Source organism: Heterocephalus glaber, unplaced genomic scaffold (assembly GCF_053883595.1).
Source record: "Heterocephalus glaber isolate CG9 unplaced genomic scaffold, H.glaber_assembly_v1.0 deba00000071, whole genome shotgun sequence".
NCBI classification, from domain to species: Eukaryota; Metazoa; Chordata; class Mammalia; order Rodentia; family Bathyergidae; genus Heterocephalus; species Heterocephalus glaber.
Genome location: NW_028258137.1, coordinates 185,926 through 211,853, shown reverse-complemented (window position 1 = coordinate 211,853; position 25,928 = coordinate 185,926). Strand labels below are relative to the sequence as shown.

The following is a 25,928-nucleotide window of genomic DNA, read 5'->3' as shown; positions in this document are numbered from 1 at the left end:
CTTACTCTATGGAGCCTGTTTCTTTCCCTACCTTCAATAAAACTTTCCTATCCCCCCAAAAAAGATCCCAAGTGATGTTTTTCAGAGTAAAACAAATTTTGTTAAAAAAGAATAACCAACTAACTTCTGAGCCAATATTTTACATATAAAACATGTTTAATATACAAATTTCTCTATAAAAACCAGCATCTTTACACCCACTGCAAATGGCAGCCTCCCAAAGCCCTGTGTACCTCCTCAGAGACTCGATGAACGCTGCCCGTGCATCAGGGACCTTGGGGAGCTGAAGGCAGGAGAGGATCAAGTAAGCCACACTCAAGGGCACCCTCCTTCCCAGACGCAGTGACACGCCACTCACCACACGAGGCGTCAGCAGAACAGGGAGGAAGTGGGACACGTAGTAGGGCCTCCTGAATATGCTGCGGCAGAGGGACGAACAGCACTATAATTAGGCAAGAGAAAGGCACCTCCTACTTGAGGTTCTGACAACCCAGGGGCAGCTCTACCTCTACACTCCGTGTTTGTTTTTGCAACACTGGGCCTTCACACTGAGCTACATCCCTGGCCCCTCACCTTTTCTTATTTTGAGACAGGGTCTCTCTTAGTTGCCCAGGCTGGACTTCACTTGCAATTCTCCTGCTGCAGCCTCCCACAGTGCTGGGATGACAAGCGTGCAGCACCACACTGAGCTATGGCTCTGAGGCTTGTTTTGGAGTCCTTTCCACTGTCCTGCACAGTCTTTCCCAGGGCAGTCTGTACCATAACAACCATGCAGTCTAGGGAACTGGGACCACATTCCACTTGCCCTGGGCTAGGCCACAGAACCTGGACTACTTGAAAGCCATGAGGACTGCTTTGGGGCCAATCCAGGCCTTCTCCTTGGAACTGGTCTCAAAATGCCAAGAGTTAAAATCAATCCACCCACATTGGCAGCAACCAGAATTCTTGATATCTGGGATCACACTGAATTCAATAAAGCCTTGCTGCTTAACCTCTAGGACTAGCTCTCCCCTACCCCTAAGAAGGCATTAACTGAAACAACTGCTGTACCTGCCCACGGGCCCATCCTCCTGCCCACGCAGTCCGGGGTCCCACCCGGAGCATGTTTCAGCAGCACACTTCCAGGCCTCACTCCACACCCACAGCCTCGCCTCTGACCTGACATCCACAGCCCAGCTGTCTCCCGCCAACAGACCGTGACCCCAACACACATGCAGCTCTGTGAACAGACCCAGTCACACTCAGAAGGGCCCACCAGCCTGGCACTGTCACAGCAGCCCGACCCTACCTGGCCTCCAGGACAGGGACCGGGACTTTCCCTGTGTGTTCAAACATCGAGACGGCCTTCTCCACATCCTGGGCCGCTTGGCTGCGGGGCTGGTTCCCACCCAGGGAAGAAGAGAGAGACCCGAAGATGTGAGGGAGACAGAACAAGCAGCTTAGGCTGGCACAGCCTGCGTGGCCTCACAGCCACGGGTCTAGACAGGTGATACCACGGGCAAGGGGACCTGGAACTCACGTGAACCCAACACAAGCAAAACGGAGATGAACTACACTGCCGCTTCCTGCTCTCAGTCACTCAGGCTAGGCCCTGCAAGGCTCCTGGGCACGGCCCCTTCCCCAAGAAGCCCCCACCCACTGGTCCCCTCTGTCTGGCTGCACCTCATCCCCTCTCTCTCTGCCAGTCAGACAGGAAGCAATAGGCTTAATTTCTGAGATTAAAAAAAATGGTTCCATGTTTATAGCGGCACAGTCTGTAACAGCTAAAGCTTGGAAACAGCCCAAGGGCCCGTCGACTGGAAACCGGATAAAGAAGATGGGGGTTTTTCTAAAATGGAGTACTACTCGGCCATGAAGAACGAGAAACTAGAGTCATTTATAGCTAAATGGGTGCCTGTAGAGGCCATACTCTTAAGTGAAATAAACAGGACACACATGTGTAAATACCAAATAGTTTCTCTAGTGTGAGAAACTGAAAGTGTAAATAAGGATTAAAATGATTAAAATGAATGATTGATAATTTGAAATAGGAAAAAAGGTCCAAAGGGGTAGGGGAGGTGGGAGGGGAAGGGGAAAGGAAAGAAGGGAAAGGAAAAATGATGAGAAAGAAAAAAAAAATGGAAGCAAAATCTATGTAAATAGGGAAGGGTTTAGGGGTGAAGGGTGCACAGGTAATGGGGAAAAAATAAGAACCAAGACACATCATGTACAGGCACAAGCACCCAAAGATAAACGTAAATGTACTGTTTACCTAAAATGTACCAATAAAAGAATTTTTAAAAAATGGTGAAATGGCAACTTCTGAACAGCATTAAATGTTAAATGGAAAACTCCGTGAGAGTCTTTCACCCAACACTAACGGCATCTATAAATATTCTCTCACAACTTGAAACTGTAAAAGTCCTTGGACTGGGGATTTAGCTCAGTGGTTTCGCCACCTGCTGCACAAGCGCAAGGACCCAAGTTCAATCCCCAGTACCAAAAAAAAAAAAAAAAAAAGAGAAACAAGCGTGGTATGCACATTGAACCACTCCCCAAGATGACTGCAAACTGCGTGAACTGCAAACATGTACTAATAAAAATTTTAAAAGTCCTAAAAAGGGGCCGGGGATGTAGCTCAGCCATACAGTGCCTGCCAGGCAAGCATGAGGCCCTGAGATCGATTCCCAGTGCGAAAAAAACAAAAAGTCATCAAAAGTATAAAAGGTTGTTTGTACAGCGACACTCAGACCACATGGCCAACTGACACTGGTTCCCATGACCGCTGCTGCCACTTTTCTGCAATTCCTAGGAAAACTGGGCAGACCTCTCCTCCATCCCAGAAGACCCCGGCAGCTCCTCTGCGCTGCAGCCTCCCAGCCAGCACAGTCAGTGCCTGCAGACATCACAGGACAAATTGCCCCTGGGAGGACACTGCTGCCTGCATCAGGGGCCAATCAGGTGCAGCACCAGAGGACAAATGCTCAAGTCACAGCACAGAGCAGCAGACCAAGATCACGAGCAACCGAGGCCATGTTACCTCTGCAACGTCCCTGGCTAAGGACCCATCTCCATACAGTCCCATGTTCTCCAAGGAAACCTTCGAAAGAGAAGAAAGAAAATGCCAAGAAGGTGGTCGCTGGCCGCTGCCGGGCAGCTTGGGGAGGGCAATGACTTGCCTTCAGGTCAGCCAGCCGTGTCCTGGCCAGCGAGATGTAGTCAGTAAGGACGCAGCGGTACTTGCTCGGGACCAGTGGCGGGTAGAGAATGTGCACCTGGGACAGAGCATGGTGAGTCACCCCCAGAGACGGTGCAGGAGCAATGCTGAGCAGAGACAGACACCAGCAAAGCAGAGCCCACCACAAAAAGGCCAGAAGTCAAGAGAGAGCCCCATGCAAGAGGGTGCTGCTGGTGGGGGCCACCTGCGACCCACACCACAGCCACTGGCCACATCCTGGGAAAGACCAGGCCCACACAGCCTGAGGCCAGGCTCTGGGAGAGCGGTCTCTGAAGAGCGACCGGGCAGCCAGACTGCTCCCCCAGGATGCAGCACCCCGACGATGATGGCGGGGTTCGCAGGTCTAACATGAGCCAGCAACGCCCCCTAAAGGATGACTAACTTAACCAAAACACAAGAGAAGGGGACCCAGAACTCAGGACAGGCCGGGACCGCTCCAGCCTCCCTGAATGGTAGCATGGCCCTCACTCCCCCACAGGCCCCACCCACTCTTTCCGGGTGAGGCAAAGGCCTGGGAAGAGCGGTGCAGACCGGTAAATCCAGCGCTCAGAGACCTAGGCAGGAGGATCGTCGAGTTCCAGGCCAGAGTGAACTACATGAGCTACATGTCTCAAAAACCACAACATCGGATTGGCCAGGGATTCAGCTCAGTGCTTCCGCCGCCTGCCTCACAAGCGCAAGGGCCCAAGTTCGATCCCCGCTACCAAAAATCCCCCCACAAAATTCAAATAAACTAATAGAAAGTCCCATTTCTTTACTTCCACTCTTGGGTATTAGGACCACTGGCAGCCTAGGGGTACACCCTCCCAGATTCTTCTCCTTGCGTATATGAGATAAACAATTTTCTGAAACCAGGCTAGGGTCCCCGAACTGGCAAGCTGCTCCCAGGGTCTCCCAACCCACCGTGGCCATTCATCCTCTCCTCCTGTGGGCAGCACCTGAGATCTGTACCCTCCCTCCAACCCTTCCACACCAGCTTCCCGTAGCCACCTGGGAAAGGGCAGAGGCCGTGCAGGCCTGGAGGGTCTACAGGAGGCACAGACACAGCTCCTCACCTGCAGGTACCAGGGGGCCTCCCAGGGCACGAGGTCAGACAGGAACTTGAAGAGGAAGACCAGGGCCTTCTTGCTGCAGCTGTGGTAGCCACGCGAGCTCCCGAAGGAGGCCTGGGGAGGATGACTGCATAAAACCCACCACTCGGTGCCCACCCTGCAAGCTGCACCATCCATACACAGAAGCCTGCTACTGACAAAAGTGACAGGGGCCGGGGATTCAGCTCACTGGCATCGTGTCTGCCTCACCAGTGCAAGGTCCTGAGTTCAATCCCTGGTACAAAAAAAGTGACAGAGGCCACTGCTGAGCCTCCGCAGAGGAGATAGGGTGAAAGTTTATTCAGAGAGAGCCAGGCATGGTGCCGCACGCCTGTGATCCCAGCACCTGGGGGTAGAAGCAGGAGGACTGCTGTGTGTGTGAGGCCAGCCTGGTCTACACGGTGAGTTTAAGACCAGCCTGAACTGCAGAGCAAGAGCCTGTTTCAGAAAAAAGAAAAGAAAAAAAGAAAGTTTATTCAAAGAAAGTTAGAAATAGTTTGCTGTAGGGAATAGCAATGGTGGGACCCTCCTGTGGCCCCCAAGGGCACACTCATGGAAGCAAACACACGCATTCAGACAGCAAACACTAAGAGCCACCAGACTAACGGGAATTAGTGACACCATCCTATGGCTGAGTATAGTCAGGGAAAAAGCAGTCTCAGAGACACTAACTGTCTGCAGCAGACACCAGGAAAGCCGCTCCACACCCCTGGGTTAAAGATTCAGAAAAAAAAAACACACTGCAAGATCATCCCTACCCCACCCACTTCCCCCAGGAGGTTCTCCCACCAACAAAGGAGGGAGGAGACCCAGGCTCACACAGAACTGCCTCACCCCTGGGTGACACTCGCCCCATGAGACCTCAGCTTCAGCGACATGCTGACCCCAGGGTGGCTGACACTGAGGCCACCTCCTGGGACCTGCCATTCCCAGAAGCCTTCTGTGAGACGCCCATAGCGACCCATACCCTGTGCCGCATCAAGCCCATCATTGAGTCACTCTGGAAAAAGGCAGTTCTTATTACAAAAAATTATGTAGCTGCATAATGTGATGTGCTACAAACCACATCACTGACCAGAGGGCTCAAATTAGCAACTGTAGCCCCGATTAACATTTTATAAAATATAGATTAAGAACCAAATGCAGCGGTAGGGGAGGCTGAGTCAGGAAGATGGCTATGTCCTGGAGTTCAGCCAGCCTGGGCAACCCAAGAGACCCTGTCTCAGAACATGTATAGACAGACTAACAGACCTTCAAACTCTGAACACACATAGGATACATTTATCACAGTGCACCCAACTGTAGATGTAAATTGGTTGCACTTTATTTAAATTACAGCTTGAAGAAGTTGACTTTAAAAAGTAAATGGAGGTCCGGGGATTTAGCTCAGTGGTTCCGCCACCTGCCTTGCAAGCGCAAGGACCAGAGTTCGATCCCCGGTATCAAAACAGTAAATGGAAGAGCACAAGAAACCAGCACCATACTGTCATGAAGCATTTTAAAAATGGCTCTTCTCAGGAGGCCAGCCCTGGGCAAGTCAGTCAGACCCGAGACACTGACCCCACTCAGACCACTGCAGCAATCCACAGGGCAAAGGCCCTATGGCAGACACTGTGTGCGCACACACACCAGGCACAGAGGTCAGCAGGGCTGAGGGCCAAGTGTGGGTGCATCCTGGTGCTAGGGCAGTCAGCTCCCATCCATCCAGTGAGTGCTCAGGCCACGTGGGCAGGGGCAATAGGCCCAGGATGCTGAGAGGGGATGCAAAGCAAAGGATACATCCACCACCCACCCAAACCCCATGTCAGACAAGCTGGTCACAGTGCCTTCCAAGAACCAGTGCCTTCAAGGACATGAACTCTCTAGCAGTGCTGGCGGGAAACCCAAAACTTCACAAAGAGCCAGGCAGCTCTGCAAAGGCAAACTTGCACAAGACCATAAAAGGATAACAACGCACCTGACCTTCCAGGCAGATGCCTCAAGGATCCCGCCTCAGCCTGGACTGGCCGGACCCCCGAAGCTTCCCCTGGGGACATAGCTCTTGTGGGTCTGGGTGGTCCCAGGCCTGCACTTCTGAGCCCTTTCCAGGCAAATATGAGGTTTGAGGAGTACTGTGAAAGTATCGGAGTGAGAGTGGGTGCACTGCAGGCACTGACAGGGAGACTGAAGGGCTCTGAGGCCTAGGGGCTGTGCCTCAGATGCCCAGATTGTCCTGCAGAGTGGCAGGCACTGTCAGCTCCTGCCCAGTGGGTTCCTGACACCGAGGGATGGACCCATGAGAGGAGACCAGAGGGATTCAGAGCCTCCACAGCAGCTGGAAGTCTATTCAGGCCACCTCTGCAAAGCACCTGACGCTGCCTCCATGGGGAAACGTGACTTCCGCAGGCTGGCCTGCTCGGAGCGTCACAGTCTGGGAACCAACTTCCGGGCAACTGACCTTGAACCAGTCCGCATAGGGTGGGAATGCAGCAGGGCCCTCCAGTGCAGCCTGGCGCACAACCAGGAATGCAGTGACCATGCTGTCCAGATGGAAGCTCTCGAAGGCACCAGCCATCAAACGGGCCACCCAATCTGCGAGACATGACAAGCCCACAGGTGATGCGAGACTGGCTAGTGGCTGAGGGACCCATCCAGGATGTGCTGGGCAGAAGACCTGGTGTCCATCAGCGGGACAAGCATGGGCCACCTAGACACAGGGGCAGCACTCAGCACCAACCAGGCACAGGTCTGCAGGTCAGGAAGGGCTTTGCAGACGGGCTCACCCTCAAGTGCCAGGATTCTGCTGCTGCCAGTACGCAGAGCACATGTGCACACGCACAGCACACCTGGCTCTCCGCACGCACCTCTCACCAGCTGCTGTGCCTCGGGGAAGCAGGTGACCAGCACAGACACGCAGGACAGCACACGCTGCCAGTTGACTTCCTGCTCCTCCAAAACTTCCTGCACACAGCTGATGGCTTCCTCGGGGCTCAGCATCATGAAGAGCTGAAAGGAAAGCTCCGATCCTGCCACAGCTCAGCCAGCCACCGGAGACAGCAGAGGTCCCTGCCTCCCTCTAGCCACAGCCCTGCCTGCTGGAAAGCCTGAGGTGGCAAGGAGCAGTGACGACAGATGCACAGAACCTCTCCTCTCCACAGTGGTCGGCACTGGCTGGAGGAACCCTTGCCCCTGGTGCTCCGTCAGGTGACAAGTTCACTCTCCTGACCCTGGGCTATAGCCCAGGTGGGAACAACCATGTCTTGAGGAGACTCAAGCTCATGGCAGTGCGACAAGGATGGGAAGCACAGGGTCAGCCCACTCACCCGGCAGTAGAGAGAGATAAGCAGCGGATGTGTTCTCGAGAAGCTCCACCTGCTCTGCATCTGGACCGCGTCTGACACTGCAGGAGGAAAGACAGGCATGAGCTGCAAGTCCGCTTCTCGAAAGGCTACATGTCAAGCTTCAGTGAGGAAACAACTGCTTTAAGTTGTATTTTTAAACTCTCCACCCCTTCCCAGTTTGTTAACCAGTCACATCTCAGTGTCCATGGGTTCTGGTTCCAGGACCCCCAAGGACCCCCCTGCAGATGCTTGTGTTCCCCATACACAGGAAATGGTGATCTGCACGGAACCTACTCACATCTGCCCTGCACATGGCTACTGTAGCACCCCATCCAGGGTAAATGCTAAGTAGTTGTTGCACTTTTTAAAAATAACGACAGGAAAAAAATCTGCACACCTTTAATACAGATGCAATTTTATCCCGAGCAGTCCTACTCCGAAGTTGGGTGAATTCACAGATGTGAAAACTGTATTCTCTACTATACTGATTTTCTATGGCTTTGGCCCAGTTCCCTCCTGGAAATTCTGTGTCCCATTCATGAGGAAACTTTTCCAACAATCAGTTACATTTTGCTACTTCAAAACCCTAAACTGTCTGCAAACCAATCTGAGCCAGGGTGCTGCCTTAGGGGGCTGGCCTGGAGCAGAAGTCCCCACTCCCAGCCTTCTGCAGCTTCACAGCCACCCATTCCACAAAAGCCCGGTGGACAAGGTCAGGACAGCGAGTCAGTGCCCATGGAAGACAGGAAGGAGCCTAGTGTCTGTGCCAATGAAACACCCACAGGCAGACGACAAGTTGAAATCAAACACTTAAGAAAACTACAGAACAAGGGCCGGGGATTTAGCTCAATGGCATCGCGCCTGCCTGGCAAGCACAAGGTCCTGAGTTTGATCCCTAGTACCAAAACCAAAAACAAAACTACAGAACTGCTTAAGAATAGGTTTATAATGACATACAAAATAAAACTGAGGTATTCACAGTACAATTACATCATTTAAAAGCCCACTTAGGAAAAAGCTGTAAAAACTGTTTAGTGTTAAAGATAGCTCTGCTGGGGCTGGAGATGTAGCTCAGTGGCGCTGCACCTGCCTGGCAAGCACCAAGGTCCTGAGTTTGATCCCTGGTACCAAAACAAAAAAAAAGATAGCTCTGGCCTGGGGATTTAGCTTAGTGGTTCTACTGCCTGCCTCAAATGCACAAGGACCCGAGTTCAATCCCCGGTACCAAAAAAACAGATAGCTCTGTTTGGCGACAACACAGGTGACAATTCTCTGTCCTCTCTTCTTCAATCCTAAATTTTTTCAAAAGAAAATTACTTCCACTTCTTTTTTCGTGGTGCTGGGTATGGAGCCCTGGGCCTCACACATGCCAGGCAAGTGCTCTACCCCTGAGCCACACCCCAGGCCAGGAAATGACTTCCACAGGAAAGGACACTAGTGATAAAAGTCCTTCACCATCTGGAGGTGTCTGAAGAGGGTTAAACCGTACCACCCACTTCAGGGCCCAAGATCCCGTGGAGGTTAGAGCCATAAATCGGGGCCATTGGAACATCACCCAGGCACCAGGGGACACACTGGGCAGGCACCACACGGCTGGCCTACCTTTTAGCACAGGGCTGTGCGTGAGCGTCTGGACCAGTGTGTGACGGAAGAACTTCTTCAGAGGATCTGGCGCAATCACACAACACGAGTGCGCACTGAACACATCAAACCTGTAGCACAGGACCAGGGGGTCAGGGACGGGGAGCTGTCCCTCACCACGAATGGCACCTTGGCTCACTGGCACCACCATCTGCCAGTGAGGACATGAAGCTACAGGCTCAGGTGGAACCTAAGGACGGTCGTCTCGACAAGACACGCACAGTGGAGAGGCTAGGAGGCTACAGCAGGCAGCAGACTGGACACAGACTGGGGAGGTGGGCCAGATGGAGGCCAGGGTGACAGCGCCAAGTCCCAGCAAATTTAGCTGCTCCACATGCCTCAGTTCACCACATGACATGGGAGTCACTGACCCTCCCCACCAGGGCGTTGCTGCATCTGGAGCACAGCTGGGGCCATGCCTGGCATGCACAGCCGACACAGCAGCTACTGCTACTAGGCCAGTGCCACTCCTTGGAGGGCTGGAAGGTGGACAGGGCAGGCACTCAAGGGACGCCATGGGACAGGGCAGAAGAACACGAGGAGCAAATGGGAGCCACAGTCTGGCTTCAAGGGTACTCGAGGGCTGCCAGCACAGGCAGCATCAGTGCACAGCTCATGGAAGCCACAGCTGTGCAAGACTCCTCAGTATAGCAGGGAACTGCGTCCCTGGCTCCCCAGCTGACAGTCAGTGCCTCACTGACAAACTAGCTGCCTGCAGGTCACCCGGCATCCGCAGGTTCATCTCTGTGCAGACACAGGTGCCTCAAGGGGCACAGACTCCAGGGCCAACTCCACAGGGCAGACCTTGGGTACACGGTCCCTCGGGGCCTTCCTGCCACCAGAGCGAGTCTGACCTTAAAAACACTGGCAACTAAAAACTCTGAAACAGTGGCAGTCATTACAGTTTCAGCAATCTGGTCACGCAGTATAGACCAGACTGTGCCCACAAAGCCCGCATCCCCGACGTGACCATCGTTGTAGGGCCTCAGGGTGGCATTAGTGCCCTCCTATGGAGCCGAGAGCAGCTCCCCCTCTCCACACACCTGGCGAGCGTTGCAGAAAGGGGGCCCCAGAGTCTAGAACCATGGGACAGGTCTGTGCTCTGCGCCACAGTGCACCAGCTTTGCTGTGGTAGCCTGAGCAGACTAACGCACACGCAGACTTTCCATAGAAGTACCAAGTGATAAGTGCATCCAGCAAGTACAGCTCAAGTGCTTGTGGCACACAGAACACCAGAAGCAAATAACTGAAAATAGAACAACTGAGAAGGCTGGAAATAGGGGGAATCTGCCTGGCTTCTCAAGACTTCCACCTCAAGGCCCCACCCATCCGGATGCCCCAGCACACACATGCACCAGTCTGTCTCTCAGAAGTGAGGCTGGGCTGGAGGGTGAATGACAACACAGCTCTAGGAAGCACGGAGCTGGGGGAAGAGCAGCCATTCGGGACACAGGTGGTCACCCAGGTGCAGGGAGGGGAGCTACCACAACCCTCCGGGCCTATCCTGAGCCAGAATGGGGCAGGCAGGAGGAAGCTGAGTGGAGCCCAAGGTCACCGGGAAGGGCAGGTGGGTGCCCAGGGCCAGTGCTGCCACCCTGGTCCTGACAAGCAGGGCTGCCCTCCCCAGACGTACCACCACCTCACTGCCTTGTAAGCCGGGGACTCCTCCTGAAGGCCAGCAGCCAGGGAGTCCAGCGCAACTGAGGAGAGAATGTGCGACAGGAAACACGTCAGCACAGTGACAGCCGTCACACACGTGCATTTGCTCACACGCACTCCCGGACGGGGTCACCTTCCACATATCAGGCTTCCACAGACCCGCAGGTGTCCAGATGCCACCAGTCCACGGTGACACCCCACACCCTCAGGCCCCAAGGTCTGGGGGGTAGAAGAGTTACCCACACACAGATCTGCCGAGCGCACGTCAGATGACAGTGCTCAGGAGGGCTGATGGCTGAGGGCAGGCACACAGACCACAGCCACACAGGGGCCTAGAAGCAGGCCCGAACAGGGACACACAGGGCCACCTACTTCACACAAGGCTTGAGCTGTGGAAACCGCTAGTAAGAAAACAAAGCCATTTACAGTTCGGGTCCTGAGAGTCAACTTACAGCTCAGCATTTTCTGCAGCACAGCCAGGGCAACCTGTCAGGACAAGGCACATGTGACAAGTTTTGTTTGTTTGGTACCAGGGATCGAACTTGGGACCTTGCATTTGCAAGGCAGGTGGCGGAACCACTGAGCTAATTCCCCGGCCCACATGTGGCAACTTTCAAGCAGTGACCCACACATGCCGCACAAGAGAACTGTTACATAAATTATAATGAGAACTGCTTTGCAGACAGGGCCACTTTTAAGATTTCTTCTTAGGTTAGAAATTACCCCTCAGTGAGCCCCTCTCAAGTTCCAGCTGTGACACAAGTACTCTCAGCAAGGCCTGGAGCCACAGCCCTATCCTCGGTACACACAGGGCACAAGAGTCTGCTACGGTGTCTTGGGTACTGTTACATTTAGGCCCCAAAGCCGCAGGCACTCAGAGGTTTGGCTTTGGGAGGTGATCAGGTCATGGGGGCGGGATACTCATCAGTGGACTAATCCGTGGGTGAGATTATAGATAAATGTGATGTTGGGAGGTCGAGCCTGCTTGGAGGAAATGGGTAGCTATGAGCGTGGCCTAGAAGGGTCTGTCTCCCTTTCTGCTCCCTCCTTGACTGCTTCCTGCTGCCATGCCACGAGCAGCTCTCCTCTGCCATGTACCTGCACTGTGCCATCTGCCTTGGAGCCAGCTGACTGGACTAAACATGAGCTAAAATAAACCTCTCCTTCTTTACTTTGTGGGTGTCAGGCATTGTGTTAGCAATGAGAAAGTGACCGAGATAGGTATTCTAGTGCCCGGTCAGATGGTCTTAGGTGCTGCAGCGCCCTGGCCGAGCAGCCTAGGTACACCCCAGCAAGCACAGGCCTGTGTGCTAAAGACCCTGCCCTGGAGACCTGTGGGGGCCAGAGACCTTGGATGAGAAAGCATTCCTGCCAGTGTCTTTCCTTTACATCGCCCAGACCTCCCGAGGGCGCCATGGGGGACCCCTCACCCCACCAAGGACTTCTCAACAGAGAGCTCAGACTATAATGTGGACATGGTGGCAGCCACTGGCCCTGGAACACCCACAAGGGATCAAAAGTGTAGACGGGGGTTGGTCTTTGGGCCATGGCCCTTTGTCCTAACGAGGTCAATTCTCCAAACTCCGCACCTCACTCTTCCTCCTACCTGAGGCATCTTCTCAGGCTCCATGGTTCTTCCCACATTGGAGTTTTCCTGAAATGCTCTCAAAACCAACAGTTGCACAAAATCTGAAAAGGCATAAACCCAAAATATTTACGGACACTATGGTCTCCAAACAGCTGTGAATCACACAGGTAATGCTTCAGAGGGCTGTGTGTGGACACAGCTTGGAAAGCTGACCAGCACTGGCGGAGCACCTGACTCAGGAAAGCCTACCCAGTCCCAGTACACAGTCACTCACCAAGCCACTGTCCTTCCTGCACCCTGTTTTAGAGGGAAAAGCTTATAGTAAATCAAGTTTATATTTAAGACTTTTAATACAGAGAAGTAGATTCCAAGAGACATCTCATGGATGTTCACTCTAGCCAATCCCGACTACAGGAGGGCCCAGGAGCCCTGCATTCCAAGGAGCAAGATGATACGTAATTCACACCTTTGTAAAGGCTGGAAACAAGAGCCTAAAGTTAGAGGCTTTCTGTTCCACCTTCACCTTCACCTTCACTTCTCTGGGACCAGAACCAGGAGCCACATGCGCTTGAGCATCAGGAAGAACGCCTCTTGCAAAGGAGAAACCCCCAAGCTGCTGGTGTCTCCTGGCCTTTATGTGTTGGGCTCCTTCCCAGGCATCACCAGCAATGCAAGGGTCTGTGGCTTGAGTGGAGAGGGGCTGGGGGCTTCTGTCATCGAGCTGACTGACTAAAATCCCCAGCTCCCAGGTCAATGTGAGCCCACTGGAGCCCTAGGTGAGCCAGTGTCATGCTGGGCCCACCTCGCAGTGTCTCAGTCCCCACCCAGCCAGGTGCCTGTTCCCCAGGACCCTGACTGTGGTGACCTTACCAGAAAGCATAGCCCTGGTCGTGTCGCCGGACTGGCAGGAGGCTTCCATCTGCTCACACAGCAGGCACAGGTTCCCAAAAAGCCACGCTGTCACAGCCTGAGCTTCAGGATGGCTGGGGATATACAGACACCTGATGGAGCCCATCCTCTCATCCATGTCTCCTGAGAGGCAGTTACTATTTCTCTGTTTTGAGACAGGATCTTGCTATGTAGCCTAGAGCAATCTCAAACTCATGGTTCTCTGCAGCACTGTGCTGGCTAGGGCAGTTTTCATGTTCACCTCTCTAGGAAGCAGGGCCAGTGAGCACCAGCTGGTAACAGCCTAGGATGGTGGTGGGAACCTACAGCACAGGCTGCAGCAGGCTATTTGTATCACTGAAAGCTCTACCAGGTTCGCCATCACTGGCCTAGGCCTCTCTGTCCAGGAAGTCCAAGTGGGTATGGATGCAGGACCCCCCTGGTTGCTACTGACACAAAAACAATAATCTTCATATAGGTCACTTATTTGGAATAACTCATAGTAGGTGGGCCAGTGACCACTTCTTTTCAAGGAAACTTTGTTCTTCACTTATTTTCTCTATTGTTTTCCATCTCACTGCTTTCTGCTTTCTTTCTTTTTTTTTTTTTTTTTTTGTGGTACCAGGGATCAAACTCAGGACTTTGCATTATGAGACAGGCGGCAGAGCCACTGAGCTAAATCCCAGGCCCTGTTTTGATTCTTATTACTTTCTTCATGCTTAGTTTGCTCTCCTTTTCCTGGTCTCTAAGATCTCTAAGGTTTGGACCTAGGTTGATTTGAGAACACTTTTTTCCCCAAATAGAGGCTTTCACAACTATAAATTCCCCTTTAAACATTTCATCAGCCGCATCCTGTAAATTTTAGTACACTGTTCTTATCTTCATTCCTCTCAAGGTATGTTCTACTTTCCCTTCTAATCCTTTAACCCATTAGTTATTTAGAAATATGTTGTTTAAACCAGGTACAGAGGCAAACATCTCTAAACCTAGCCACTCAGGAAGCTGAAGCCGGATTCCAAACTCCAGGCTAGCCTGAGCACCCTACCAAGACCCTGCCTCAAAATTAACTGATTAATTAATAGGGATGGGGATGTAGCTCAGTGGCACAGTGCCCCAGGCTTGATCCCCAGTACAGAAGAAAGTAGGAGGGCTGAGGATTTAGCTCAGTGGTTCCGCTGCCTGCCTTGCAGGCTCAAGGACCAGAGTTCAATTCCCCAGTACCAAAAAAAAAAAAAAAGAAGAAGGAAGGAGGGCATAAAGGAAGAAAGAGGGGGAAGGCAGAGGAAAGTAGGAGGGAGGAAGGACAGATGTTGCTTAATTTCCAAATAGAATGGATTTTCCAGATTTCCTTCTGGTGCTGACTGTAATTAAATTCCTTCCTAGTTAGAGAACATACTTTGAATGATTTCAACCATTTCAAATTTCTTAAATTCATTTTGTGGCCTGATTCTTGTGCCCTCCCCTGTGGACTGTCCCCACGCGCAAGTGGCTATGAGCTCCCCAGCCGCAGTGGGTGTCCCCAAGCAGCTGGCACACTAGACCAGGGTGCAGGGCCAGAAGGCCCAGGTCAAGGCGCAGCCTCCCACTCCTGCCCACTACCTCTCCAGCAGCTCCCGCAGGCTGACCACGCTGTGCACATGCAGGCACCACACAGCTTCCAGCAGCAAAGAGCTCTGAGGGAAAGACAGCACCGTGAGTGCCCTGCGTGGGCGGCTTCCTGCCCGGCACACTGTCTGCCCTCACTCAGCGAGCCTCAGACCTCATCACACGGCCCTGTGCTGTGCAGCACAGCCTCTCTGGTCTCTTCTGACTCCTGCCCGCCAGACTCCGCAAGCTGTCCCAACCCTACCCACGCTGCACCCCATGTGCTCCAAGGGCAGGCGGACGAGCCATCTTGCTGTCTTTCCACAGCTTTCAGGATGAGGCTCAGACTCCCGTGGGTGCCAGGACCTCTGCCGGGCCTCTCCCACCTCGGGGAGGCCGCGGAGATGCCAGACAAGCAGCACCCGTGGATGCACTCAGGCTGCTCGCTGGCCTCCCTCCGCCACCTCTGGCTCTGGCCTTCCTTGCCTGCTCCCTCCTACTCTCGCTGTGCCCTCAGGGAGCCCTGAGGACCGTGCTGGCCCAGCAGTCACGCTGTTCTGTGCACCACAGACACCCACCTCTGCCGTGCACGCTTCCTCGCCCTTTCCCCAACTCGATGGCAGTGAGTAGAGACCGTAACAGAGCAGTGAGCTCTGTGACCCAGGAAGGGTAACACTGAAAAGACACTCGTGGGCAACCTCCTCAGCCTTAACTTTCCTTCTTCTAAATACTTGCTAATCATAGTTACTGCTGGACTATTTGGACTTTTCAAAAATCTATAAACCTACTGAATTCAAAATGCTCCAAGAAAGAGCTTATTGGTACAATTTTTTTGTTGTTTGTGTATGAGACAGAGTCTCATTGTGTAGTCTAGGTTGGCCTTGAACTCGAAGAGATCCTCGTGTCTCAGCCTCCCAAGTGCTGGGATTATAGGTGTGTACCACCATGCCTGGCAATACAATTTTTAAATTATATATGTACATACTTTTGCTTTTTGTTTTGGTTTTTGAGACAGGGTCTTGCTATGTAGTTCAGGCTGTCCTCAGAGATCCTCCTGCCTCAGCTTCTCAAATGTTACAATTACAGGCATATGCCACCATCTCCAAATTTTATATTATATTTTTATACCTTTCTGCCTTAGAAACCTTCAAACAATATATCCAAGAAAGAAGAGCATCATGTTTCTGAGATGTGTCTATTCTAATAAGCACTACTATAATGACAGGTAAATGCTAACAGGGAACCAAAGTACTTCCTTCCTCCCCACAACATATCTGATGGACGCCCCCCACCCTTTTGTTTAGGTCTCTAATGACTGAGGACTTTGGGTGAATTCCCAAGAAAGCCCAAGGATTCCCAAGTCAAAAGAACACCCCTGGAAAACATGACTAGCACTGCCACCTCAAATTACCTGTACTCTCCATAATTCTTGACAGAAGGAGAGACGGGAGAACATACTGTGTGTCAATAAATACTGAGCAACGTCTAACAAGGAAGATACCTTCTTCTGAAAAGAGAAAATATTTTTAAAAACAGGCCAATTAACTAAAACAATATTAAAGAAATGTCCCATTTTCCCAAAGAGCTCAATACCAATGCCATCTGTTCCCACCTAAGGGGCACTGGACCTTACCCTCTGCTCCGAGCTGAGCAGAACTGGATGGCTAGGCTCCGCACACACCTGCTCCATGCTGCAGGCCACCATCCTGGCTGCCAGGACAGCCACAGGAACCCCCAGCCTCAAGGCTCGATCCCGCAAGGCAGAGCCTTAAAGACAAAACCACAGCTTTCTCTGAAAACACAGGGAAACTGGAAACACAAGACTGGGTTTAAAATGCCTCTTTTAAGTTGTAAGCATTACAGAAAACTGCCTGTAAGAAGAAAGACTAGCTATAGCATCCCTATCATCCCAGCACCTGGAAGGCGGGGGGCAGGAGTTCAAGCATGTCATGGTCAAAGCAGCTTCTGATACAATCATTAGTAGCAAGTGAACCCAGAGCTGCGCACATGCACTTGTTACGTCTCATGTGACACCAGGCAAGCAGAATGAGCAGGTGCATCCTGACACGTATGTATTTAGGGAACATCATTCTCTCGAATGAACACAAGGAACCGAGGAGCCCAGTGGGCTCATTAATTAATTTTTCTTTTCCAGGGGACAGGGCTGGGGATTGAACCCAGGGCTCCAGGAATGCTAGATAAGCACTCTACTACTGAGCAACATTCCAGCCCCCTACTCTGTTTTATCAACTACGTCACACCTGAGCCTCCTCCCACTGACTACACTGATGCTGGAGTCAGAACTGGCCAGGGCTTTCCCAGCGTTCTGCTTTGCATCTGGGGACAGAGAGGCCACGGGTATGCTCAGTCCTCAGGGCTGTCAGGTAGAACCTGAATCACTGGCCCTTGGGCAGCCACAAGGCTCCTGAGCAACCAGCCTCTGGCCTGTAGCCCTTAAAGCAGAAATGCTTGACAGGGTAGAAACAGGCAATGCCCATAAGCAAGGCATTTTCTAATGTACTTGCTTCCAAAACTAACTTTCAAGAAAAAATATGAAAAAAATAAATGTATCATGACATCTACTATCTCCCCACAATGAATGTATGTATCACTGTGCCTGGAAATGTGTACTAAAAAATTTTTAAATGTGAATTAGAGGGCCAGGATTTAGCTCAGTGGTTCCACCACCTGCCTCACAAGCAGAAGGACCTGAGTTTGATCCCCGGTACCAAAAAAAAATGTGAATTAGAGCCGAGGATTTAGCTCAGTGCACCGTGCCTACCTCGCAAGCACAAGGTTCTGAGTTCGATCCCCAGCACCAAAAAAATAAAAACAAAAACAAAAAAAAAATGTGAATTACAAAAAAAAAAATTTCCCCATTCTCTGCAAGTCTCTGAAAACACATATTTAAGTGAAGCCATGTACAATAGTTACAGACACTTCAAATTACAGTACTAGAAATCAGTTGCTATGGTCCAGATATAATTCACAGGAGAAAGGTAGAAAAAAATGCTAATTTCTAAGCACATGTTTCCAATTTATCTCCATAAGAAAATATATTCCTTTTTCTTGACAAGCCTTTAATCTTATACCAGTATGGTAGCCATCTCCTTAGCTTGAAAATCAAACTAAAAAGTTAGTGAATTAAGAGACTATATTTCTATAATCAAAGTTAAGATATTTTTCTATAAGTTCTTATGCTTTGATCCAAAGAGCACACAAGAATGTATGGCTAAGCTTGGTTCCCCAGACTGATGGTGCATAATCTGGGAATTTCAAATGCAGTTACCATGAGGAAAGCAGTATCATTTACCAGTGGCATTCGGTGACCAGTTGTCAAGGCAGAGCTATTAGCTTAAGATTATTTTAATAGACTTTAAAATGAATTAGCTAATATCACTTTCTGAAACAACAGTCACTACATGCTAAAAATGTGAAGAACAAGAAAATGGCTCATTTCTGTTATTCCCCCATCTCACCTCAAACTGTGATGGGGTGACACCTAGACTCATTTCTGGTGTCCTGTCCACAGCACCACTGTCAGCACCACTCCTTGAATGAGGTGGGGCATTCTGGTTCCTCCCACCCTTGAGCCTCACATGAGTCAAATAGTGTTTAAACCCAGCAGCAGAACCCAAAACAAGTCACAAAATACTATGTGCAAGTGGTGACCACACACCTACAAGTAGAAAGCCATTATTTGGGGGAATTCAAATGTCTACTTATAAGCAGACCAGTCACATACTATGAAAAGTCCTGTATAACTCAATTAAGGAAATGAAGATGCAACTTACCTATAAAGGAACTAACATGATCACTGCAGGCCTCAGCACTGTTACTATCAATCAGTTTACTGAGGCATAATTTTTTACATGGTGGCTCTTCTACCTAGAAACCAGAACACGGAGAGTGCTGCTTTCAAAATTCAGGCTCTGTGCATATAATTCTTGTATAATCGGCATTGTCAAATTTTTTTTTTTGGTACTGGGGATCGAACTTGGGACCTTGCGCTCGTGAGGCAGGCAGTGGAACCACTGAGCTAAATCCCCAGCCCTTTCTCAAATATTTTTAAAGGTACAACTTACTAAAGCCTGTTGAACATTACTATTAAATTCATTGTTCAAGTGCGTTCATCTCCAAAGAGGTAAATGCTTCCAGCTTTTCTTTCCTCTCAGCCGGTCAGCTCCTTCCAGCTGTCTCCATCTGGTACACTACCTTCCCAAGTTCAAAAACCCCAAACCTGAATCTGTCTGCAAAGGCCAAGCCAACTTCCTCTTTTTTTTATTGGTACACGTGTGCAGTACATAATGTTTATATTCACCTTAGGGAGAAGGTACATGTACTTAACACATCTTAATTCTTTTTAATTCCCCTCCCCACCCCCTCTCTAGATTCTCTTTGCATTTGCAAAAGACCTATCTCCCTGTTTCCTAGTGTCTTTTATTTCTTTAAAGTATTCATGCTGTGGTTTTCTCACAGACGTTATGCGATATCTAAGTTACGTGTGTGTCGGCGTGGTCGCAAGGTGCATCCGTTTTCTCTTACCTCAAGCAGAAGATCCTCCAAGTTCTGGTGGCGTCTCAGGAGCTGCACGGCTGATTCCTTTAATTTCTGTTCATTTTCAGGGTTATGTTTTTGCCGCTTGACCCTTCCCGCTAAGAGAGACATCAGTTTCCAAACGTGACAGCACTGACACCTACACCCCGCCACAGCAGCCCCTCGCCCGGATGTGACCCCAGCCCCGGGGAGAACCTGGGACACCGCCATCGTCGGGGCGCCCGGGGCTCCAGGAGCAGCGCCGTTCCAAGCGCAGGCCGGCAGACGCCCGCTTACCCAACAGCTCCTCCCAGGGCCTCCGGCAGCCCCGCGCCCAGACACCGGGACCCCGCAGGCCCGCCATGCGGAGCTTCCGGCCACAGGTGAAGCCCTGGCCGCGGAGCCCGCGCTGCCTTCCCATTGGCTGCGCCCAGACGCGCACATCCATTGGCTGACGGTCACGTTGCCACACCCCCAAGTGGGCGCGAGCCTCACGTCTTGGCCACATTGGTAGTGGTTTTGGGTGGAAACGCGTGGCAGTCATCTTGGTTGTGGCAGGAGTTCAAGTACTGCCTGACAACCAGGGAAAAGTCTACCTGCATTTGGAGCTGGATTTACTGTGGTATCACGTGCGAAGAAACGGTGAAGTCGCTGATGCGTCCAGCTGATCCTGAAGAGACAACCGGACCAACCTAGTTGGGGGAGATGCTAAAAACTTCTGGCCTGCATTGCTGAAAACTCCCAGCCGCTGCTGTGCAGATCTGTCTCCGACTATGGGAAAGTGGACCAGAGGGGATTTCCGGCCTGAAAGGTTAGGGTTGGAGAGCATGCAGCTGGTAAGATCGCTCCCTGCTCAGCACCGGGCTGCTCAGAAAAGACAACCAGCCAGAGAATGCCTTCTGCCTCAGGTTCTCCGTTTGTAAGACCAGCCTGGCATGTTCAGGGGCTCCCTGGGACGGACAAGGGGTCTTGGTTGGAGGGTTGCCCGGAAGCCCAGAGCGGAGGTGACCCGCAGGGCCTGATCCAGAGCTGGAGGCACCGAGAGGCACTGAGGGTTAGGGTCGGAGTGACCTTAACCTTTCACCTGGAAGGCCCTTCCTCAAGGGAACTGGCTGGTCTGGGGAGCCTGTTTCTGTCGCACAGTGGCTGGTACCTGCCACACTGTACATCTGCACTTCCTAGAAGCATTGTTCTCCAAGAAATGAGGTGGGTGGGTTCAATCACCACAGCCACATTTGGAAGGTGCATTACTCCAGATTCCTTACAGGAGATAAGAGAGGTGGAGGCTGACAGGAGGTGAGGGTGGGACAGGCACTGGTGGGGAGCCCTGGTAGGAGCTGTTACTCATCCCAAGAGAATCAACCTCCGCTGGAACTCAACAGCACATCACAGTGCAAACACACCACACATGCCACATGTGCGCGCACACCACATACACAGATGCACAGTTAACACCCACGCACACTGTTCAGATCAATCACTTGTACGCATACCAGGCACCCACACATACCATACATATGCACAGACACTGCACACAGTATTTCAGTTAGATCCGACCACTGTGTTCCTCCTCCAGCAAAATCATTCATCAATGGCAGTATCAAAGAAGGGGACAGATGGGCTGGGGGATGTAGCTCAGTGGTGCTGCAGCTGCCTCCTCGAAAGCACAAGGTCCTGAGTTCGATCACCGGTACCGAAAAAAAAAAAGGAGACAGAATTGTCAGCAATACAGTTACATAAAATTGCTGGGTTCCCAGAATCCAGCAGCCTGAGAGGCATCTGTTCATAGACTGAGAGGAAGGCAAGGCGCACAAGACAGGCTTGTGTCAGTTGTTACCTTGCTCTGACTGAAGGAAGCTCCCTGAGAGGGAAGAGCGCCCCCAGCAAGAGAGGAAGCCAGGAGCCTGATCTGCAGGCTTTCAAAGGACTGCACACGTCCACCCTGCTGGCCCAAAGGTGGCACTGTCGTGCTGGTAAACAAAGGACTGCTTTGCACCTCAGAAGAGAAAATCTAGTGGCACACACCTGCAATCCCAGCTCTGAGAAGGGCCTCATGTCCAGGCCTCCTGAAGGAAGACAGATCAGGGTATACCTTCTTTTCAGCACAAGTCCACGCCACCAGCATGTGACCACCGGTTTCCTTGCCCACTACCTGTCTTCATCATTTTCAGAAGGAAAAGTGAAATCTTTTACACAAACGTGAAAAGGATTTTTCTCTCCATTGTAAAAGTAGTAACATTTATTTCTTGACGTAAAATTAAAAGCGCAGAAGAGTAAGCTGAGCATGGTAGCATACATTAATATTTGCTCTTTACTTTGGTCCTCATCATCTCTCTCTTTTTTTTTTTTTTTTGGCACCGGGGATCAAACTCGGGTCCTTGTGGTTATGAGGCAGGCGATGGAACCACTGAGCTAAATCCCCGGCCCTGATCAAGGAAATTCTTAAACAGAATGGCCTTTTCCCCCTTGGTGCATGAGGGTAAAGTTTATGATGATCCCAAGTTCCAGCTGGTGGCACAGCCGTGATCCGTGCTACCATGCCAACAGTTTTACCCGTAAGAGTGAGCTGAGGGCCGGGGTGTTGGGCCCCTCAGAGCAGGGGAGTTTCGAGTCAAGACTAGACTGAACTACATAGTGAGACATGTCTCAACAAAACAAAGCAATTTTTTTTATAAGAGGATAAATTTATTGCTGAATCCCACCAGGTTGTGGTCATTTGTTTCAGAAGCCCCAGGAAGCTCCCACATCCACTGTTGCTTCTGTGCCATCATTATACATGTTAGCACAGTGGAAAGGAGAACTACACTGTCCTGCTGTTCCGAAAATAACCTTCACATACTGCTCACCTGAGTACCTGTGGGTCCCAGTACAGACAGCACCCTACACAGAAGGAGAGATAGTCAGTATTTTAGCATCATGGGCCATGGTCTCCATTGCAGCTGCTCAGTTACACACAACAGCAGGAAAGCAGCCGTAAACCGTATGTCACAAATGTGGCTCTGTGCCAATAAAATTTTATTTGCAAAAACAGGGAGTATTCCAGACATGGCCTTGAGCCCCAGTTTTCCAGCCTCTGGTCTCCTGAGAAAGCTGGATTCCACCTTGGCCTTGATCTAGGAGCTCTACAAGTTCAAGATAAGGTCAACTTGTACCTCATGTTTTCCTTCTGTGAAAAACCTCATGTTTAAATCTCATGTTTATCTCCTGCATAGGATTCCTGCGAAAATGAAATCACAGCAATGGAGTTACTGTGAATATTTTATGAACACATGCGGTGCTCATTCAGCACACGTGGTCGGACTCCCCCTATTCAAGGCCTGGAGACGTGGCAGGGAGAGAAACACAAGACAGGAAAGGCTGGGGCCTGTGGGGCACACAGACCATCAGAGGGAACAGAGGGACATTGTAAGTAAATTGTGGCATGCTGGATGCCATGTGGTTAAGTGCCGCGAGAAAAAAGAATTGAAGTTACTAAGCTAAGGTGGGGAGGGGCAGCGAGCAGGGATCACTGGGGCGTTTTGTTTGGTTTTAAGACAGGGTATTGGTTTATAGTCCAGGTGGGCCTTAGATTGATGTCCTCCTGCCTCGGCCTTCTGAGTGCAAGGTTTGTAGGTGTGCAAGCCTAGCGTGTGGGACCCTTCTAAGCATCATGTGTCCAACACACCAGTCAATCCATTCACCCGTCTGATGTCTGCTGAGAGTTTGCATCATTTAGAGACTATTTTCTGTCAAACTAACTCAGTTCTCAAAAAATAAAAATTCAAAAAAAACAAACAAAAATATTAAAATTCAATTTAAAAGAAAACTTTACATACTAATGTAAGTGGAAATCCTGTATTCTTCTCACACATCATAAACCAATATGAAATAATTTAAAGAAATTTGTTAAGAATTTGTCTTTGGGGGCCGGGGATTTAGCTCAGTGGCACTACACCTGCCTCGAAAGTGCAAGGTTCTGAGTTTGATCCCCAGTACAAATAAAAAAGAATTGTCTTCGGGGGTTGGTGATTTAGTGCAGTGGAAGATCACTTGCCTAATAAGTGTGAGGCCCTAGGATCAGTCCTCAGTACCAAAAAATTAAAAAACAAAAAAGCAAAAAAAAATGTTTGTCTTTGTTTCATTTGCAATCATCTGTGCATTTCACTTATACTTAGGAAGATTGGAAAGCATTACTGCTACCCCAACAATGAGAAAAAAAGAGATGTTATCTTCCTGAAAAGCGAATAGCCTGACACCCATGGAAAGACAGTCTCTAAAAAGATGAGATCCACACACTGCCCCTCTATACATCGCAGGAAGGAGAGATACCAGGTGCTGTATGCACAGGAACAAGATAAAATTCTCTGACAAACTGCTGAAGGCCAAGTGTGGGTGAAAAGACAGAATCCCTGGGAGCCACAAACACAAGGAGAGCAGACACCCACTCTCAGGTTCTCATCCACACAGTTCCCTGGGAACTCCGGAGGGAGACTGGGGCTGGAAGAGGCATGTGAAGAAGCCGCCTACAGTGTCCCTGCTTGGGGAAGGGACAGGCCGCTGCACAGGAAGCCACAGAGCCCACTCAGACCCTTCTCTCCTGCGAAACAAAAGCCTGAAAACAGCCAGGGCAGCTAAGTGTGTTGTACTCAGGGAAAAGGTGGAAACCCACTGTGGCTGGGGAAAGGATCCAGGAGAAAACATCTACTCTGGAGCATGGGGAGAGCCTGCTCCAGTGCCAGACCCTTCAAGGACTCCTCCCACTAGGGAGGCAGGAAACTCTCCCAAAGAGGAGCCCCAAGGATGCAGGCAGGATCACTGAGAAAGCCCCATCCAGAGCCCAGGGCAGGAGAGTCTAAGACTGGAGATGGACTAAGACAAGAGAGAACGCCCTCTGCACTCTGCTTCCACTCCCAGGCTAACAAGTGACACCCCCAGCAACGACTGCTGGAGGTGAGACAAAGACACCCAGAAATCCACAGGCTAACCTGAATGCTGGGGGTGCAGTGGGTGCAAGGAGCACATTGCTGAGGCAGGACTGTCCCCATGTAATGAGGATCGTGCTAGAGGAAAGTGCAGGTGGTGTTCAGAGGCAGCCATGGCACCCTCAAGCCTAAACCCAGCCCCTTGGCTGACCACACAGACTACCCCAGTGACTTGGCAGAAGGCACATGTCCAGTTTAAGACAGGACAACACTGGCCAGGAATTCAGCTCAGTGGCACCGTGTCTGCCTCCCAAGCATAAGGTCCTGAGTTCTGTCCCCCATACCGCAAAAAAAAAAAAAAAAAAAAAAAAAAGACAGAACAACACCTACCTTGTACGCTACTGGCCAAATCCAACACTTGTCATTCAGTCAAAAAATATAAGACACAAAGTAAGAAGATAAAAAACAACCCACTCCTGGCCCGGGGATTTAGCTCAGTGGTTCCACCACCTGCCTCACAAGCACAAGGTCCCAAGTTCCATCCCTGGTCCCCAAAACAAAACAAAAACAACCCACTTTAAAAGAAAACAGCTCGGGCTGGGGATTTAGCTCAGTGGTTCCGGCGTCTGCCTCACAACCACAAAGTCCCAAGTTCAATCTCCAGTGCCAAAAAAAAGAGAGAGAGATAACAGCTAAGAATTTTCAAGAAATAAAAACATGATCTGTAAGATCTGAAGATTCAAAGCACAATCAATGGGACAGATGAAACCATATGATACATCCATATACAATATTCAAACTGCCAACATTGCTGGACGTGGTGGCACACACCTGTAATCCCAGCACTTGGGAGGCTGAGATAGGAGGATTGTGAGTTTGAGGCCAGCCTGGGCTACATAGTGAGTTCAAGATCAGCCTGAACTACATAGCAAGACCTGTCTCAAAAACAAAATAAAACAGGGCCAAGGATTTGGCTCAGTGGCGCTGCTGCCCGCCTGGAAAGTGCAAAGTCCTGAATTTGAACCCCGATACCCAAAACAACAAAACAAAACAAAACAATAACTGTCAACATCAAAGAGCAAAAAAAATCATGGCAGGGGCCAGGGATTTAGTTCACTGGTTTCACCGCCTGCTGCACAAGCGCAAGGACCCGAGTTCGATCCCCCCCAAAAAATATCATGGCAGTAATGGGAGAATAGGCACATTAAATACAAAGAAACAAAGATATGAATTATAGCAGACTTCTAACCTAAAGGCACGGGAGCAGGAGATGATGGAGGGCATATTTAAAGTAATGTGGGGGCAGGGATTTAGCTCAGTGGCGCCATGCCTGCCTTGCAAACACAACATCCTGAGTTTGATTCCTGGTACCACAATAAATAAATAATAAATAAAGCAATGGGTAAGGGGTGAAAAAATAATTAAAGTGTATTACGTCCATGTACCAACTCCCCACGATAAATGTAATCATTTACTAATAAAAAATGTAAGCCTTAAAAATTT

The 25,928-nt window shown here is 50.5% G+C and overlaps 1 protein-coding gene across 4 annotated transcripts in view; it reads right to left on the bottom strand.

The window, feature by feature from the left end:
- Fanca (FA complementation group A) overlaps positions 1–25,033 on the bottom strand; it is a 49,772-nt gene extending 24,739 nt beyond the window's left edge. The window contains exons 1-22 of one of the 4 annotated variants that reach the window (XM_087206826.1): positions 24,816–25,033; positions 22,371–22,404; positions 19,741–21,680; positions 19,534–19,643; positions 18,783–18,876; positions 16,622–16,755; positions 16,400–16,495; positions 15,004–15,077; positions 13,387–13,499; positions 12,535–12,617; positions 11,381–11,414; positions 10,903–10,969; positions 9,231–9,340; positions 7,611–7,687; positions 7,152–7,293; positions 6,746–6,879; positions 4,273–4,383; positions 3,159–3,254; positions 3,020–3,079; positions 1,289–1,377; positions 359–419; positions 234–283 (exon numbers count right to left, since the gene is read on the bottom strand). In XM_087206826.1, coding sequence (XP_087062952.1) covers positions 234–283; positions 359–419; positions 1,289–1,377; positions 3,020–3,079; positions 3,159–3,254; positions 4,273–4,383; positions 6,746–6,879; positions 7,152–7,293; positions 7,611–7,687; positions 9,231–9,340; positions 10,903–10,969; positions 11,381–11,414; positions 12,535–12,617; positions 13,387–13,499; positions 15,004–15,077; positions 16,400–16,495; positions 16,622–16,755; positions 18,783–18,876; positions 19,534–19,643; positions 19,741–20,068 — 2,063 coding nt within the window. In that variant the 5' untranslated portion in view covers positions 20,069–21,680; positions 22,371–22,404; positions 24,816–25,033. Of the gene's footprint in view, positions 1–233; positions 284–358; positions 420–1,288; positions 1,378–3,019; positions 3,080–3,158; positions 3,255–4,272; positions 4,384–6,745; positions 6,880–7,151; positions 7,294–7,610; positions 7,688–9,230; positions 9,341–10,902; positions 10,970–11,380; positions 11,415–12,534; positions 12,618–13,386; positions 13,500–15,003; positions 15,078–16,399; positions 16,496–16,621; positions 16,756–18,782; positions 18,877–19,533; positions 19,644–19,740; positions 21,681–22,370; positions 22,405–24,815 lie in introns of those variants that run through there. The other 3 variants (XM_013071429.3, XM_087206921.1, XM_087206956.1) reach the window with 3 other exon arrangements.
- Between the last annotated feature and the right edge of the window lie 895 nt (positions 25,034–25,928).